This window comes from Lepidochelys kempii, chromosome 4 (genome assembly GCF_965140265.1).
Source record: "Lepidochelys kempii isolate rLepKem1 chromosome 4, rLepKem1.hap2, whole genome shotgun sequence".
Lineage (NCBI taxonomy): Eukaryota > Metazoa > Chordata > Testudines > Cheloniidae > Lepidochelys > Lepidochelys kempii.
In genome coordinates, this window is record NC_133259.1 from 20635519 (window position 1) to 20653724 (window position 18206).

The 18206-nt window shown below is 41.7% G+C and overlaps 1 protein-coding gene across 4 annotated transcripts in view; it reads left to right on the forward strand.

The window, feature by feature from the left end:
• MMRN1 (multimerin 1) overlaps nt 1–18206 on the forward strand; it is a 62404-nt gene that overhangs the window by 28350 nt on the left and 15848 nt on the right. Inside the window, exons 4-7 of one of the 4 annotated variants that reach the window (XM_073340690.1) lie at nt 1252–1350; nt 5917–6090; nt 11391–13370; nt 17175–17239. In XM_073340690.1, the coding sequence (XP_073196791.1) occupies nt 1252–1350; nt 5917–6090; nt 11391–13370; nt 17175–17197 (2276 nt within the window). In that variant the 3' untranslated portion in view covers nt 17198–17239. Of the gene's footprint in view, nt 1–1251; nt 1351–5916; nt 6091–11390; nt 13371–17174; nt 17240–18206 lie in introns of those variants that run through there. The other 3 variants (XM_073340687.1, XM_073340688.1, XM_073340689.1) reach the window with 3 other exon arrangements.

An 18206-nucleotide genomic window follows, 5' to 3' on the forward strand; every position in this document is an offset into this window, starting at 1 on the left:
AGGGAGGGCTGAGTGAACTACTTATCTGAATCTTTTCTTAATCTTAAAACAGTTTCTGTTTTAGTTTACATTCACTTGAAGATTTGAGCTCCCCTCACGTTTGAAAATCCTACCATAAATACTGCTTGTTCTAAGGAAACTAGTATAACAGCAACTGGGGTTAAAATACATGATTCCACAGCTGTTTTCCTGCTTTTAGAAAATCTCCTCTTTAAATAGATAGGGAGTTGTTATTTTATTAAATGTTGTGGTTGATTTATAGAAAAATGCCCTGCAATACTTTAATATTGCCATTCTCTTCACACAAAAAAGCTCTTTCCATTTAGAGAGGAGGTGCAGCACATGAAAGCCCTCATCTCAAATCTCCCTCCTCTCCTCTTGCAGTTTAGGGAAAGTTCAGATCCAAACATGAATCTTTACTTTGCAGCCCAGGCACATCTCTTATTTCTGTTGTAGCTTAACTCTTGGTAAATGTGTATCCAATTAGCTCTGTTGTTCACTTATCCATTATAATGCCTGTCATTTATGTGGCACTTTTTATCTGTTGCTCTCAAAATACTTGAAGTGGTAAAGCACAGATAACCCCCAATCATATCTAGGGAAACTGAGGCACAGAGAAGCCACATGAAGGTCACAGAGCAAGTCAGATATGAGTACCGAATCCCTATCACTAGATTATGCTGCTTTCCGTAGTCAATTAAGGTGACTTTTATTACCTTTCTGTACTTAGTTTGATGGTCACAAAATGTATTGTTTGTACAGTTCTGTTTTTTTAAAATGTTTGATTTTCAATAAGCAAAAAGCCATTCTCTATTCTTTGTTAGACACCAGCTGAAAATTTCTTTAGCTAGCCATCAGGCAAAGACATAAGATATTTTTATAAATTAGTTTTGTTTTATATCTGTCTTAAAGCCTCTACTCTAAATTTAATCCAGATTTCTGAATGTTCCTAATTATAGGGGAGGTTTAATCTTGTATTGGCACCAACTTCTACAAATCACAATGAATTGCAACATCTGTGAGACATTTATAATCTTCTCTGGTCAGAATTAAATCCAGTCACTGTCTTTACCAATGGTCCACATGTGTTACAGATAGGCTAAATTGCTAACTCAGGAATCACCACAGACAATTAGGTTTTGGGAGAGATAGAATGGAGAAATGAAGAGCAGTACCAATATTGCTGAGTACGGGATAAAGTAGTCATGCTGAATGTTTTGCTTACCTCCTTTCTTTCCCCCCCTCTTTTAGACCAACAACATCCATTGCTTATACATAGCAACCAAGCTGAGAGCAACACAGCTATCAGTGCAGAGACACGGGGAAACCAGCAGGACACCAATGACCCAGGTCAGCAGTTGTAATTACTGTCATCTCTAACACAATCATTGTCAACGCTATTTATTAAAGCTACTACAAAAGACATCCCCAGCTGCCAAAAGCTGTGAGATGAAGCATCAGATTCTCTTGTAGCTCTGTTCTACTGGTGGTGCTACTTTGAGAGGGGGGAGGGAACTGAATCTTCTGGATCAGTGTCTAAGAGTATGCAACTAAAAGATTCAGTCTCCAAAATAAAAACAAAACCCACTGTGGCACTGGCCACAACGCCTCTATTAAAAATATACATATCTAGGCCAGATCTGCAGGCAGCAAAGCTTAGCACTGCATTGCAAAAGAGAGGGGAGTTATGCTGATTTACACCAGCTGAGGATTTAGCGCTCTCTGTTGCATATATTCTTATCAGACTGATATGTTTATTCTAAACCAGTTCAGTAGCATTTCCGCCAGAGTGCTCAATGTTTGACGAGAGGAGTTTGGTGTCACTTGATTGTCATCTTCCCAAATGGAATCACAAGCAAGCTATACAATAATACTTTACGGGTCTGTTCTGAATAGAGTGTGATATGACCCCAGCTTATTGTGCTAATCATAATTGTCTCTCGGTTACTCTGTTCTTCCCTTCTCTTAGTTGCAACCACCTGTTGTCTATCATTTCATAGTTAGATTGTGAGGATGTTGGGGCAGGGATTGGCTCTTTGTTATGCACATGTAGGCAGAGCCAAGCCAAGTCAGACCCCAATCAGTAACATGAGTAATTTTATACAATCAGTAAGCTAAAGTCAGAGAGGACCTAAACATTGATGAAGCTAGATACCTTAAAAAAGACCCCCTCACATATTGTATTCTTTTACAGTATTGAATGCATATGCTTTGGCCAGGCTCACTTCCCTTTTGTATTCATTTTCCACGACTATTTTATGTTGGAGTTTTATGAGCACAAATGTTCCAGACAATGAATTCCGTAATCACCTGTGGTGACAAAGTCAGGCTGGGCAGCTGCAAGAGCGTGAGGGAAGGCAGGTATGTTAACCTTGGCCTAGAATGATAAAGGCCCTTTTTCCTATCAGCTGAGAAGGGTTACCTCAGGTCAGTGAGGGACACCTGAGTCCAATTAGGCTGTCTGAGACCTTTAAAAGCCCCTTCCTCTGGTTAGCCAGGGGAAGGAGAGAGGAGCTGCTCTGGGGCTAGTGGTGGTAGAGAAGCAGACCTCTCTAAGGTGAGCAGCTGCAATCCTCCCGAAGGCGGGAACCCCCCCAAGCTGAATGGCTGTTGAGGAGAAGGATGGACACCCTGCAGCCAACAGCAGGACAACAACCCCCCCGCCCCCCCCAGGAAAGGTGTTCCCCTGTTGTTTTGTGTTTGTAAAATGATTTCTTTTTGTTTGCTGGAGGAACGCTCCTTGGGCCTGTCTTGATACGGCCTACCTTGAAAATATTAATACGAGAATACAGAGGGGGAAGATTAACACTGACTAGAGGGGGGCTGATTTAAAGCAGGCTATGCCTCTGTCAGAGGGGGAAGTGCAAAGTCGGGCGAGACAAAGGAGGAGCCTTGCCACACTGTACAAATAGTCAAGGAAACCAAATTTTACTCATGCCAGTGGGTGAATTACAAATACATCCAATAAAATATGACTTATCAGCCCACTCCAATTAGCCAACAGTTTATATATCGGATACTCACAGAGAACTACTCAAGATCAGTGCATGATGTTTTTTAAAAAATCACAAAATAAATATGCTGAATATTTTGAAGGAAGAACGTTTGAAGAAATTGTTTGCTTGTGATATATATATTCCCAAGAAGAACGCAAGACTCCATTTGCCGATAAATTATGTACAGCAAACTATTTGTTCCTCTCTAAATGGTGCTGTTACCCACACATGGGCAAGTCAGTGTGAGCAGTAGTGAACTGATATAACTTAGCTGGTGAGATGCCAGAAAAGGAATCCACGAGCTGTGAAAGAAAGTGTAAGATATAAAGCTAGATTACACCTTTTTGTACACCTTTCTGTTAGTTGCTTTTTCCTGTTGGTGTCTGAATTGCACATGCCTGCACCAGCTCATGGTGTAACAAGTACCCTATTACTTACCTCTCCATTTACATCCCCTCTGCATCTGGCCTTGTATTCCAATACACTTTGCCAGATCAAATAATTGTTGTAGGTAAAATTCTGATCCTTAAGTTTCATTTCTCAGTATGCCACTCTCCCTTGGGGAGATTCATAGGGAGAGCAGAAAGTCAGAATTCAGACCTGCTATGCTACTCTGACAGGAGAATGCCCTCCCTCCCCCGAAATACCAAGAGTAAGAGAGAAATGAAAAGGAATAGGCAAGAGAAGAAAGGGAGTGGCTGCCGGACAGACATACAGGAAGGGTGTTTCAAGTGGGAGCTACAGAAGAAAAAGCTTTCATACCAACAACAAGGGTGAGATGGTGTGAGAAGACAAAGAAGAGCTCAATTGCAGACCATAAAATAGCCGTAAAAATAAACAGGCAAATGAATGCACACCACTTCTTCACTATTTTATTTCACTCCTAAATTCTTACAGTGCAAGTCTACCCTGAAAAGTGACTCTCTAAAGATAGTATCTTAGGATCTTATGTGTATTGTCACTCAATGATTTTTAGATCAGATTTGCTCAGTTGACCAGTAAAAAGATGTCTTTTCTGGCTGCCAGCCCTGTAAACACATCCCGGGCCGAGACACTCAAATCTTCCTGTCTCATGCTTCGTTACCAGTTACACCAATTCTGCAGGCCAGATTCTGTTCTCTCTTATACCTGTGCAATCCCCTTCTCTGCAGACCATTGTTATGCTTATCCAATTCTACTGTCTACAAGGGGCCGCAAAGAGAGGGGGGAGGATCAACAAACATAACTGAGGAAAGAATCTGCAGATATAATATAGTTAACAGTTCTCTCAATTATGCATGAGCCAAAATGGAATTCAACTTGCTTTCCCATTGCTGAAGTGTAAACAGGAGTGAAAAGCAGTCAAAATCTCTTATTAATGTCACTAAAGCCAGTAGCTGACGAAAGACGCGTCTACACTGCAATCAGGGTGTAATTGCAGCACACAGACATACCCAAGCTATCTTATTCTAGTTCGCTCAGGTAGTAATAGGAGTGCAGCTGCAGCAGTACAGGCTTCAGAGCAGGCTAGTCACCTGAATAAACCCAGGGCCTGTGTGGGCTTGTGGACCCTGTATTAAAATCCATGCTGCTGCAGCCTCGTGTTCATGCATATTGTAGACCTATCCCGGACAACAATACCCTAAGATTACCCACAGGGAGAACTGTTAAATAAGAAAGTGCCAGTGGTAAATAGTCACTTTTCAACATAGACCCACACTTTAAACTAGATGGTGTAAACACCGAGTCTGCTAACTAGAATTCTGAAGAATCATTGTCCCATTGCACTACTGCACAGTTGAAAGAAAATTCCCCTTTGCAGGCTACTTCCTTTGTGTAGTCTTTATACTTCCACCAAATTTGTGACTATTGCCATTTGCTGCCATGGAAAAAGACACTGAGGCCATAATGAGAAGTGACACAAGATCAATACTAATACTATGGATCTCCACTAATAAATATTTGTATGGATCCATTGCAAGGTGCTTTATTAAGTCAAAACATGGTTTGGTCCATATGGGGTAATGCAAACAAATCTGTATTTATCTATCTATATATTTAAAGTTGTCATTTAGGTGAGATTTTCAAAGGAGTTTAAGGGAGTTGGGCACGCAACTCCCTCATATTTTGAGTGCTTAACTCTCTCAGGCTCTTGAAAATCCCAATCTTAAAACCCACTCCTGCAAGATGTTCAATGCAGGCATATGCGTGAACCCATTGTGAAGCCCTAATAGTGCAGGATCAGGGCCTTACTTCTCGACTGGCTAATTTAAAAGCTGGGAACCAGACATCCACTAATCTCAATAGACCACAACCACAAGGAGGGGCAATTTGGATTGATATTTTAATAACTGAACTTCCCAGACTGGGCAATTAGCTCTTTTTTGAATGCTAGTGTCAGAACTATAAAGGTTCTATCCTGTATTATTATTTTTTTATTTTTCTGGTGCTCATTCTTGATGGATCTGGCCGCCCTGTTCAGAGGGTCCTTCTTTTGATCCTATCACTCATAAATGGATGTATCTTCTTAAAACTGAAGCATTCAAACGACATGTGTTGATTGATTTGTAAATGATCAGTGAAAATAAATATCTTGGTGCTATTAAGGGACAAAGAATTAATGATCACTGAATCCTCCACTGGGTGGTAGGTGGGAGAAGACTGGGATTATGCTGATTAAGATAGGTTAACCATTCAAAGAGCTCTTCTAGAACTATAAATACTTGATAATGGATATGGGATGCTTCAGTAATTAGTTACTGCTGTGCTGCTGAATGTCACTAATATGTGATATATGACAAAAATTAAGATGACTCACTCATGAATTGTAACTCAGAAACTTTGCATTCTACTTTCAGCGAATTCTTCTCAGAAAAAAATCCACTTCCTCTTTCCCCTATGATTTAATAAAGCTTCTTTTTTGCTCTATTCTTCCACCAAGCAGTGACACAAAAAATGAAAGAGCAGATTAGCAGCCAGCAGGTGAAACTGACTTTTCTACAGAAGAAGGTTGACAACATTTCTGCTACCATGAGTGATGTGAGCAAGACACTCTCCTCTCTGGAAGGCAAAATCAGTGAAGATAAGGGTAGAGACTTCCAGTCTTTCCTAAAAGGTAAAAGAAAGAAAGAAATTAATGCAATCACTCACCCTGTTAAAGGTGCCAGGAAAAATGTTCTTATGCTGACCTCTATTATTATTCCATATTTGCAGAGGGAACTCTTTCTTTGTTTCTTTTGACAGTACAATTTTTAAAAGACCTTTATTTTGGTCTCTTTAATAGTAAATAATCAATACAATATGTTGTGTACACTCCAAGGTAAGTTAAACCAACCCACTATTAGGGGATATGAGTTTATCTACAACTTCTACAAATTTCCTTTCCTTTGCACTTTCTCCATTTTGCTAGCTGTCGGAGAAATGGGTTTTGCTCTGTTTCTGAGAAGCCTGAATAATATTTGTGCAATACATGTTTCACACAGGTTTGGGGCAAACCTTTGAGGAGGTTTGTTGTTGTTTGGTTTACAATACAGCATTCATTCTATTGAAAAATTTGCCTTTGTGATAAAGAGTAAAATTTTCCAAATGGTAATTGAGGGTTTAGCCCTATCTCCAAGGAGAAGGATAGCTGTGGCTAAGGCATTTGAATGAGGGCTTGTCTTCACTGCTTTAAAAAAAAAAAACTTCTTTTTTTTTTATACTTTGTGTTACCTGTGAGAGCTCTCCTGAGGTAAAAACATAGCAAAGACAAGGTACTTGTCGTCAAGTTCTTTCTTGACTTCTTTGTTTTTTTAAAAAAAACATGACATGAACCCCAACCCCTAAAGTAAGTAAGAAAATAGAAAATAGCTATTTTGGGAAGGTGGCAAGGGCATGGCCAATGGGTCAGTGCGGATCCACCTGCAGAAAACAAGGACACACATCAACTACTCCTTTGCATGCCCCGTAGTAATAGCTATGGTCCAGCTGCACAGATACCTCAGCTGATCAGGGCTGAAAATTCCTTCCCTCAGAACTGCAACATTTTGCTCAGTTTCCCAGGATTTGCCCCCAACTACTTACTTTGGTTTTTTATCCATTGGCTAAAGAATAATTTTAGGAAACTGGTATTGTAGGCATAAACAACATGCTTCTCTAAACTTCGCTTCTCTAAATCTACGAAATGTAATTCACGTTTCCAATCCTTCTGTCTCCAGAGTTGTATACTCCACATGCTGTGTGGTTCTGCTTTACCCCTGATCACATTTGTACTGTCTCTCTCATTCAAATTGGCCTGCTTTCACTTCTACATTTATTGACTCTTGGGCACACATTTAATTCGTCTTCAAACATTTCCCATTTCCCCTCTGCATCTTTTCTATCCATTTTTTTATTCCTTTCTGTGTTATCCATCATTTACACATTCTTCCAAGATATGCATTGCTGAAATCCCATGCCCATGCTTTCTACCTATATTTTGGACTCATTATAAACCTAATTACGAATGTACATTATAAGAATAGCAGTTTTTATACTATGTCTGTCTACAAATGGTTTTTGAGTTTTTATTGCCTTTTCCTATCATGCCCCATGTATTACCTGGCTACATGAAATCTCCCATTACTAGTTCTGTGTTAGATTACCAACATAAATCAATCTCCTAATCAAGTTGCTATGATGAAAGTGCTGCCATCAACTGCCTTTATTAGCTCTAATTATAAACCTCAGGCCCGGGTTGTTGCCAATCTTTTTCAGGTGCGCTGTGGGGAGACTGGAAACTAGGATCACATCTCTCCCTGGTGCTGTCTTCATCAGGGGTAGGGACAATTGCAGTTTCTGTGCTCTGGGGTACACAAGTACTGCTCCCTCCATATTCCCCCTAGGGCAAACAGCATACCAGATTGGGGTGAGGTGGAGAAGGGCCATGTCCTCAGACCACCTCCACACTGACCTGAGAAGTAGGACAGATGCACAGTGGATAGGATGCTGCACCCCATGAAAAGGTGCAGCAACACATGTTTCCGAGGAGCATGGAGCCTTCATCGGGGTAGGGACAATTGCAGTTTCTGTGGTCTGGGGTACACAAGTACTGCTCCCTCCATATTCCCCCTAGGGCAAACAGCATACCAGATTGGGGTGAGCCCACAAGGATTGTACGCCACTTCGTTCCTCCTATTTCAGTTACAGACCATCTTTCTTTCCATTGAGATCTTCTGCTCCTCTCCTGTGCTCTCCACATGTTTTTCCTCTTCCTCCTTATCCCAACACTTGTAATATCTGTTAATTTTTCAGTCATGGTTACCGACTACCTCGCTCTTAATCAGTGGGTCTCAAAGCACTTTACACAGGAGGCCAGTATCATTCCCCACAATTTACAGATGGGGAAATGGAGCCACAAGTGACTTGCTTGAGGTCACCCAGCAGGGTATCAGTTGAGCCAGGATTCAAACCCATGTCTCCTGTGTCCAGTACAGTGCTCTATTTGCTCGGCCACAATGGCTGCTTGCTGAGCTCTGTTCTGTGTACTGACAGTACCATGTATGCCAAAGCCTTTATCTCTTTGCACCTCAGAGCATACTTGGATATTTCTGTCCTACCTTAGACATATGGCACCAATCACCAGGTGTCATGTTCCTTGCATGTCATGTTCCTTCCCTGTCATGTTCCTTGCATTTGTATAATGAGTATCAGATACTCCAAGAATAGAAAGACCTTTTCAGTAGGTTCTTCGCTGCATTAACAGACCTCCCTTCCTTCTTCATGCCCAAGTTATTCTCTCTGAATATTTCCCCTCTATTTTCGGTCTAAATTTTATATCTATTTTCTCCCTCAAACTACGTTCTTGCTCTTCCATTTGCTTTCTTTCTCTTCTGACATTTTGAAATAGAATCCTTCCATTATTATAACAGTATCTTTATATTATATTTAAAATATTAAATTGACTGTAGAGTTAAGCAATTAGAAGTCAAAAAATGCCAGTTACAATTGGACATGAAACCTTAACTCTCCCCTCTTTTGCATGTACACTTTGATACATGCTATTCCTTCATTAATAGTTGAAACTGCAAAGGGAATTTATAGCTGCAGACTACTATAAATAAGTAGCCAAATTGGAATTTGGCCAGGATTAATACCTGTAATCTTGCTAAAATGGACAGGGATCCTTACTGACCACCAGTAGCAGGGACCTTGGTTTACAAATTAACTAACATACCGCTGCCAGCACAGCCCTGAGCAAAGGGGCAATATAAGTTGCACCACCCAAGGAGTAGCCCCAAGAGGGAGTGACTGTGATTCAGAGACGGAAACCCCTGTGAAGGCACAATTCCTGCCCTGCTCTCTCCAGGGCAAAAAAAAAGGGTCACTGCAGCCACTGAAAGGATGCAGATTACTCCCTGTGTAGCAGCTGGCTGGCTACCCTGATCTGCAAGCATCCTTCTTCTTAGCATATGCACAATGAGTCTTAGGTGGCATGTGACCAGGATTCCTCACCAGAGTTGGTCCCCTGGTTGAATCATTAGCTTCCCTGGCCTGGGCCAGGTCCTGACGGGGAGTGCAATGTGAACGCTCATCCATGCCCCCCCAGCAGTGGCAGGGCAGAACCTAGGCTTGTGCATTTTGTCAATCTGCTTGATAATGGGGGGGATATCCGAAAAGCAGGGGTGCTGCGGCTCCACAACAGACAGGCTGCTTTCCACTAAGCAGGGAAGGTAAGGGTACCACATAGCCCCGAACAAACATCTCTTTCTGCAGCACCCAGGTTTCCTTTGAAGTGGTCTCCCATCTAAATAGTAGCAAGGCTTGATGCTGCTTAGATGAAGAGCGCTGACAAGGGTACTTTGTGCCTCTCCGTATCCATTAAGGTCCTGCTCTGCCCCCGTGTTTACGCTTTTAAAAATCCGGAACATTTTTCAAACTGAAGCAACTTTTCTGACTCCTGGATGAAGACGCCCACAGTGCGTCTGTAAATTATTTTATTCTTAAACCACATCTTCAGTTCTTCACCCACTGGGTTTTCATTCTCAGGTTTCCTCCTTACAATCGTCTCTGACTTTGCCTCTTTCCTGCTGCAGCAGATTTGTGTCCAGCAGTTAAGCAACAAAAAACTCTGCTTGGAGAGCCCAGTTTTATTCCTTTGCTCTGTTAGTGTGTGTGTGTGTGTGTGTGTGTGTGTGTGTGTGTGTGTAAAAATCACCCAAACCTCTGTGACCCTGGAACACAATAAATAAGTGCGTGAATTGCCAGGAGAACTCCCTGTCATTTCTTAAATGGCATCTCTTCATGCTCTTGCACCTACAACCCCTCCTCCCTGTTATCTCTCTTGGCTCAAAAAAGCCACTAGCTGAACTATTGACAGCTTCTTTGTCGAAGCATCTGGGGCGTTTACCGGTCATTTCACCAGACACAATGCACAGCAGGTCTGTTCTTATTTCCTAAAAAGCTACTGTTACCAGTTTGGCTCACTGCTTTTCCAGCTGGAAATACACACACAATTCAAGATGCTTAAAACAAGGAGCTTCCTATATAGTCAGGCTTGTTGAATGGAACACTTTTCATTCTGAATCCTAATTGCAGCCCAAATAATTTTCAGAAGTTATATAGGCAAGAACCAAAAGCATGTGTGGCTTTTGCAAACATTTGGCTACTTGTAAAGAGCCATGTGTCAGGTATGACTTATGCTCTTCCTAAGGCCAAATATCACCATGGTTTAATTCCACTGGCATAACTCCTTCTAGAATTAGTACTTATGTGAACGAAATTAAAAGTACAAGAGGTGCCACTACAACTAGGCAAAGGTGTGACCTGCAAAGCACCAGCCTTTTTCAATGGTCTTGCTGCTGCCTACAAGTTCTAAAGTGTCAGTAGTACCAAAATTAGAAGGATCCATCCCCTCTGTCTCGATTTCCCTTTTTCCTGTCCATCTCCTTTTATCCACTCACTCTCCATGGATGACAGGTAGGCTACAATGAATTTTCTTTCTTTCTCCCCCTCCTGACCAAACACAGACAAGGTAAAACAGATATTTCCTCCCCTAGTCTTTTAAACATGGTGTTTGAGGGGAAGGATTAAGCCTTTTTCTCAGAGTAAGCCAAGAGAACACACACACCTTCTCTGTTGCTCTGCTTGGGACTAGGCAAATGAATGTTGAACCCACACATTCAGTCTCTGATTCTGAGCTGATTGCAATCATCAGTAAAGCTCCATTTGACTTCACTGGAAACAGTATCAGGTCCTCAAAGACCAACAGGCCACTTTATTACTACCATATTAAATTAAATTTACAAGCAAACAGATCACAATGAGACAACCATTACATTTCAGTTCCTTACGACACACTGTGTGTACTCATGAGATGAAAGAATGTTGGATGTCTATAAACAAAAGACTATTTAGTTATTTGGTTTTTGCTTTTTTTTTTCTTGTTTTTTTTTCTAGGTCTCAAGTCTAAAAGTATCAATGAACTAGTCAAAGACCTTATCAGAGAGCAGTTTAAAGTCTACCAAAGTGACATGCAAGAGACAGTGGCCCAAATTTTCAAGACTGTGTCTAGTTTATCAGAGGATCTTGAAAGCACAAAAGAATTAGTCAAACAGATGAATGAGACCCAACAAAAGTATGCCCAGGACAAAGAAGACAGACCAACAAAGAATGAAATCCTGGAGCTGAAGAATGATATGGTACAGATGAAAGAGGAGATGAGGTTTGCTTGTGACAAGCCCATCAAAGAACTACAGGCAAAGCAGAAATCCTTGGAAGTTGACTTGCAGCATGAGCAGTCAAGAAGCACCATTTACTATGAATCTCTGAATAAGACTCTTACAGAAATGAAAGAGGTCCATGAGCAACTGTTATCAGCTGAACAGATGTCGGACCAAAATGTCCCTCCAGTAGATAAAGCAGTGAATGATAATGTTACAGAATATATTCTCACTCTACATGAGAAAGTGAAGAAACATGGCCTAATGGTGCTGCAGCTGTATGATGACTTAAGAGAACAAGATATCAAGATCAGCAATCTTACTGTTACATTAGAGATTCAGAGAGATTCTGTTCATACAGTATGTGAAGACATATTGTCAAAGTGCAGGAATGACTTCCAAATAAAGCTAAAGGGCACAGAAGAGAATGTGCATGTCTTAAACAAAACCCTAGCTGCTGTCGTCTTTCCATTGGGCAATAAGATGGACAAAATGAATGAGCAAATTAATGATTTGTGTTACGATATGGAGATCCTCCAACCCTTGATTGAGCAGGGACCACCGTTTAGTCTGACAGCAGAGTATGAACAGCAAATTGAAGTGGAAGCAATCAGCAGGACTTTGGCAAACCTAACCTCTGTTGTTAATAGTCTGAGTTCCACCGTCAAAGAAATTGTCAAAAGTCAGGACGGACTTAAAAGTGAGGCTCAAACTCGAGATGAAGTCTTTGAGAGGCGTATTAATGAATGCCTCATGGACCTAGAAGATGGCTTAAATAAGACCATGACAGTTTTAAACAGTGCTGTTGATTCTATTCAGGATAACTACGTTCTGAAAGATACTCTAAGTGTCCTGCAAAATAAGACCGAGGCCTGTTGTGGTGCCGAGAAGATGGACAGCATACTGGCATTTATTCCCCAGTTCCAATGGTTGAATGAGTCCCTTCAGACACTGATCAATGACAAGCAAAGCCACCAATATGCTTCAAAAGTAATTCAGGACCTTTCCAATTTTCCATATGAAGAGCATGAGAAAAAAAGCCTCCCTGACCTCAGACAAGTTTACCACATTTTAAATGAAACATCATCCAAAATGGTTGAGCACCAACAAGACATCAGTCGACTAGAAGAAAAGCTGTTACACTCTACAGTGGTCTCAAAAGATCAAGAAGTTCGCCTGCAGAGCATTGAGTCAAATATAACCAAGCTTTTGGTGAATAATTGTGTTTCACTAAAAAAAGGCAAAGTTGCTTCAACGGAACAAGAACAAATGGTCTCTCTCAAGTTACAGACACTGAGTTCCAGAGTCAAGGCACTGGAAGCAAAGTCTATCCGTTTCTCAGTTAATATCCCTCTTTTGAACAAGACTGCTTATGAGGCTTGGGGGCTGTGTCAGGATGCCTCAGCTAGCATTCGAAAAGTGAATGCTAGTGTACCCCAGTTAATTAAACTTGCTCAACCTGATATCCCACTGCTGCAGAGAGGCCTAAAAGAGCTCATAGAGTCTGTATTAGAAATAAAAACAGGGACAATCCTGTCTAATTTAACCTGGTATGTGGACAAATCCATGGCTGATGCTCTGAGCAATATTACCAAACTTCAGAAGCAGATGAAACAGACTGTAAAGAAACCAGCTGCAGCGAAAAAAGGGACAGTGAATACCACCACAAGTCTGGCAGGCCGAAGTCAGAGAAACACAGACAACGCTATAGAACCAGGTAATGCATTTTCCAGGCACTAGCTGCTGGGGTCTTTAATGTTATCATAAAGGCTTATGTAATCAATGTGATTAACCAAGTCAATTAGTAGTCCCAACGGAGTTGGCAGGAGAACTTGACGAAAAAATGACTAGGAGTAAATAATGCAGCAGCTCACTCTCAACATATCTGTGACTGTGGGTGTCTGTGTAATACAATTAAAATCCTGCAGTGGGCCCATGCCAGCTGACTTGGGCTCGTGGGGCTCGGGCTGCAGGATTGTTTAATTGCAGTGGAGATGTTCAAGTATAGGTGGCGGCACAGGCTCTAGGACCATGTGGGGTACGAGCGTCCCAGAGCTTGGTCTGCAGCCTGAACATCTACACCACAGTTAAATAGCTCTTAGCCCAAGTCCTTTGAACCCAACTCAGCTGCAGGTGCCAGCTGCAGGTGTCTAATTGCAGTGTAGACATACTCTTAAAGTATGTTTGTCCTCTAGAAATGGACTTTTTACAAAAGACCTCCTGAGGTCCCATGGTTTTTCCCTCAGTGAAAGGATGTAAAAGTAATGATGGGTTAGTTTTTAAATACCAGCCCAGCCTTTCAAATTCAACTGAGAACCTGAAAATCAAGTGGCAGTCCAGCTAATGCATTAGCTATAAAGGTTCTGCAGTTGGATGTCAGAATAAAGATGTGAAAACCAGAATAGGAATCCAGTTTGCTCTTCAAGGGTTGCATCAGCTTTGCACAGGCCCGCCGACGGGGGGAGGAGGAGGGAAGAGGGCAATTGCCCAGGGGTCCGGGCAATTTAAATGGGCGTGGGGGGGTCCTGCACTTCCTCCCACACCCATACACCCTCCCAGAGCCGACACCCAGCACTCCCTGCCGTACCCCAACCCCCTGCCCCAGTTGGTGAAAATGAGTGAGGGTGGGGGAGACTGAGTGATGGAGGATGGAGTGAGCAGAGGGTGGGGCCTCAGAGAAGGGACAGGACAGGGGCATGGTCTTAGGGAAGGGGTGGGGCAAGGGTCTTTGGTTTTGTGCGATTAGACAGTTGGCAACCCTACCGGGTGGGCATGTAAAAGCCCTGGCCCTGCCGGAAGAGTACACCCTGCAGCGCAGCCGAAATATCTCACTGGGCACCTGCCAGAGCAGGCGCAGCTCCGCCAAAATGTCGGCGGACCACGTCCGCACGTGCGTGGCTTCTGCGGGCATGGGGCCCACTGACCGTTCTGCCCTGGGGCCTGGAATTGCAGTACTAACAGAAGTGCGGGGGGCGGGGGGGGTTAATATAGGCCCCTGCAAACACTGAAGCACATGTTTCCCTTTGAGTATCTGAGCAGTCCCACTGATATTATGGGACTACTGCTAGCTACTTGAAAGCTTCATTAAGACTACTAGTGTACTTAAAGTTAAACACATGCCTAAGTATTTGCAGGATCAGGGCTCTCGCCAGTAAAATGGGTCTAACTGAATATACTTAAAAAGCAGATCCTGCTGAGTAAGATGATGTCATTTTTACAAAGGCACGTTTCAGAGAAGAATCACATGTGAACGGGTTCCTAACTGCATGTCAGAGGTCTAATATCAAAAAGTAAAAAGATAAAATGTGAGGTACAATATTGGGCATAAGATTTGACTGAAATTCTACAACACAAGCAAATGCTTAGTCTGTGTCACTTCTGAGAAGAGGAAATAAAATGAGAAAAAAATTAAGATGCTGGGTAAAATTTTCAAAAATGGGTTAGCGATTTAGGAGTCCAAGTGACTTTGGTAAATGGGATGTGGGCTCCTAAGTCACTTGGGCACTTTTTGAAAAAATTATTCACGGTCTCTGCAGGATAGGGAATGGTAAGGGAAATAAAAATGTCCATGTTACACTCCCCTGTTTATACGTGCCTAAGCATGGGCAAATCTCTTTGTGTCACTCATCCACCTTTCCTATCCCATTTTCCCCCAGGTTCTTGGAATCTGCATTGTGTGCAGGAACCTATCCAGTTTTTTCCCCATTTCCACACATCCATTACTAAAGCTAAGCCAATGGTGCAAAAAAAAAAAAAAAAAAAAGATTCCTAAATATCCATTGGATTTAAAAAGAAAACTGCAGTTTCACTCTGTTTGAGACTCTCTCGTGATAGCTTGCAAGATCTTGAGCTTTATTGGAAAAAACACTGATTAAGGCTTCAGTTCAAGTATTTAAGCATGTGTTTAAGTCCAGCTATTCAGCAGAATATTTAAGCACATGCTTCAGTTTAAACACACATTAACCCCATTAACCCAAAGATCAAAGAATTGGGCTCAAAGTTGTCTTATCCTTCGGGGGATAAGTCAATCTTTTATCTGGCAACTGAAAGATGCTTAAAAATGCACTGAAATGTGCAAAACCTTTTCCATAAAATAAAAGCAAATTTCAATTATTTATCCTAAGAACAGCAACTCCTTCTGAGCCATCTCTGTTTTCTGCCTGCCTCTGTCATTGCACAAAAGATGGAAACTCAAAAAACCTTGGTCCTAATTAAAACTAAAGGGAAAAAAAATGATGTCATTGATCCCTCCTGGATCTTTCACTTTGTTGGAAACTGTCACAAGGGCCACTGCCTGGAGCACAGGAAGCTGCCAGCTGCTTATTTTTAAGCGTTAATGAATAAATGTCAGTCCTATTTATTATTTATATGACTGAATTTTCACAAATAGCTTTTTTGATAACTTTGGATGTGCTTGTAGAAAGCAGGGATCTTTGCAGATAATAGCAAACACCCAATTTCTTTTAAAGTAATTTTTCTATACAGTTTGAAAGTAAGGTTTCTATAGGATTTTCTGAAGATATTGAGGCTTTTGAATACACTGTAGATAACCCCTTAGCACTGTCACTAGTTTATTACTGTACAGTTCTACAAATAGTCTAAACATTATCCCTCTTACGCCTCTGGTCCACTCTGTCCTATTCCTTGTGGGAAGGATTTTTCTCATCCAGAAAGGCCCCCCCATCCATATTTTAAGAAACCATACATAACACTCCATAAGAGTCTCCAAATACAAATGGTCAGCATCGCCACTGAGTTACAATTCTCTAATTACTGATTTTAATAGGACTTAGATGTTTGTTTTTCTGGGCTTGTCTTCACTACCAGGGTAAGTCGACCTAAGTTAAGCTACTCCAGCTATGTGAATAACATAGCTGGAGTCGACATAGCTTAGGTCGACTTACACCGGTGCCTTCACTGAGCTGCATTGGCAGGAGACGCTCTCCAGTCGACTTCCCTTACTTTTCTTGGAAAGGTGGAGTATCGGAGTCAACCAGAGTGTGATCTGCCGTTGATTTAGCAGGCCTTCACTAGACCTGCAAAATCGACACCCGCTACATCGATTGCAGTGGCGTCAATGTCCCCGTAGTGAAGACAAGCCCTCTGTTTAATTTTGTGACAGCTTGAGGAGCCTAATCCTGCAACCCATATGGAAGTAGAGCCAAATCTTGGTCCCACTGACATCAAAGGTAGAATTTCCATTGACTTCAGTGTGATCAGGATTTGACCCTACTTAAATGAATGTGAATTTTGTGACTAATGTTAATGGGGTCCCACTGAAATCAGTGAGACTACAGTATGAGTTTGAACTCTGTATGCATATAAGTAAATGCAAAGTTATGATCTAAGTAATGGCTCCACCAAGTAACTGACTTCAGTGGGATGACAGTCTTTGAGCAGGTGATGTATTTTGTGCCTGTGTGTAAGAGAGCGAGAGACCAGGAAAGGGAGAGATAAGCATAAAGGTTATTTTCTCTTTGTTCTCATCTCCTGTATCTTATTTCCATTCCTTCCATCTCAGTACACTCACATGGACCTGACTAAAGTCAACCGTTCACAGTTCATCAGAGAATCAAGCATCCCAGAAGTTATAGTTTGTTAAGGTTTCAATAATATTTCCACTTTATTTTCTATCTTTCTGCTTATTGTTTCTGGCTCAGACTCCCCAGAAGCATGGTATGTGCAATAATGGATAACAACAGTACAGACTGAACGTTTTTGTCTTTCAATAAGCTATATCAGACCATTTAATTTTAATGCCCAATTCCCATTTGTTCCATTGGGGGTGGGACACTCATAATGAGGCTTAAGATGGAGTTCTGAAGTCTGTAGATGTGGAAATAGAGATCTATTTTGGGTCACATTTTACTGATACATGTAAATTCTGACTCTTCCTGACAGAAATGTTAAGCTTTCATTGTTGCTTTATCATTCAAGCCTGCAGTAAAATAAGCCCATTTGTATTTTGCATTAAGTGTTTTAATTGCAAGAGACTGATGATTATTCTAATTCAATTTGACTCTTCATACTTCAATTGTGCATATTTAGTTTGATAGAATAATAGGCAGATGAAAGGCGATGGTGATGGCTTTTTTTTTTTTTTTTTAATTTAGTGCTCACAAAAGGCATTGCAATGGAGGTCCTGGAGACTCTCATTCTCTGTTGTAAAAAAAACCCCATAAGGATAGAGCTACTGCAGTGCAAGCTACCTCCCCACTGCAAGGCCAATGTGCTTCAACCCTGAATGCTACTAGTGAGGCGACAGCGTAATTCCATGCAGCTTTGGCCTCTCGGCTGAGGTTGCCTCCAGGGCAGTCAATCAATCTGTGCCTCTTGTGCTATGGACATCTAGCCACTGGACTGAGACCAGGAATTCATTTCGCCTGTGCCACTGAACAGCCATTACTTTTATCGCTGTCAGACTGGGCCAGATTCAGACTACTGACCTAACTGTGACTACGTTGCAGTATGACAGCCTATGGGAGTGTTAGAAATCAGTTTGGCTCAGGATAATCCCAAACTCTGCCCATCTTTTAATGGTTGCAGGTAGTTA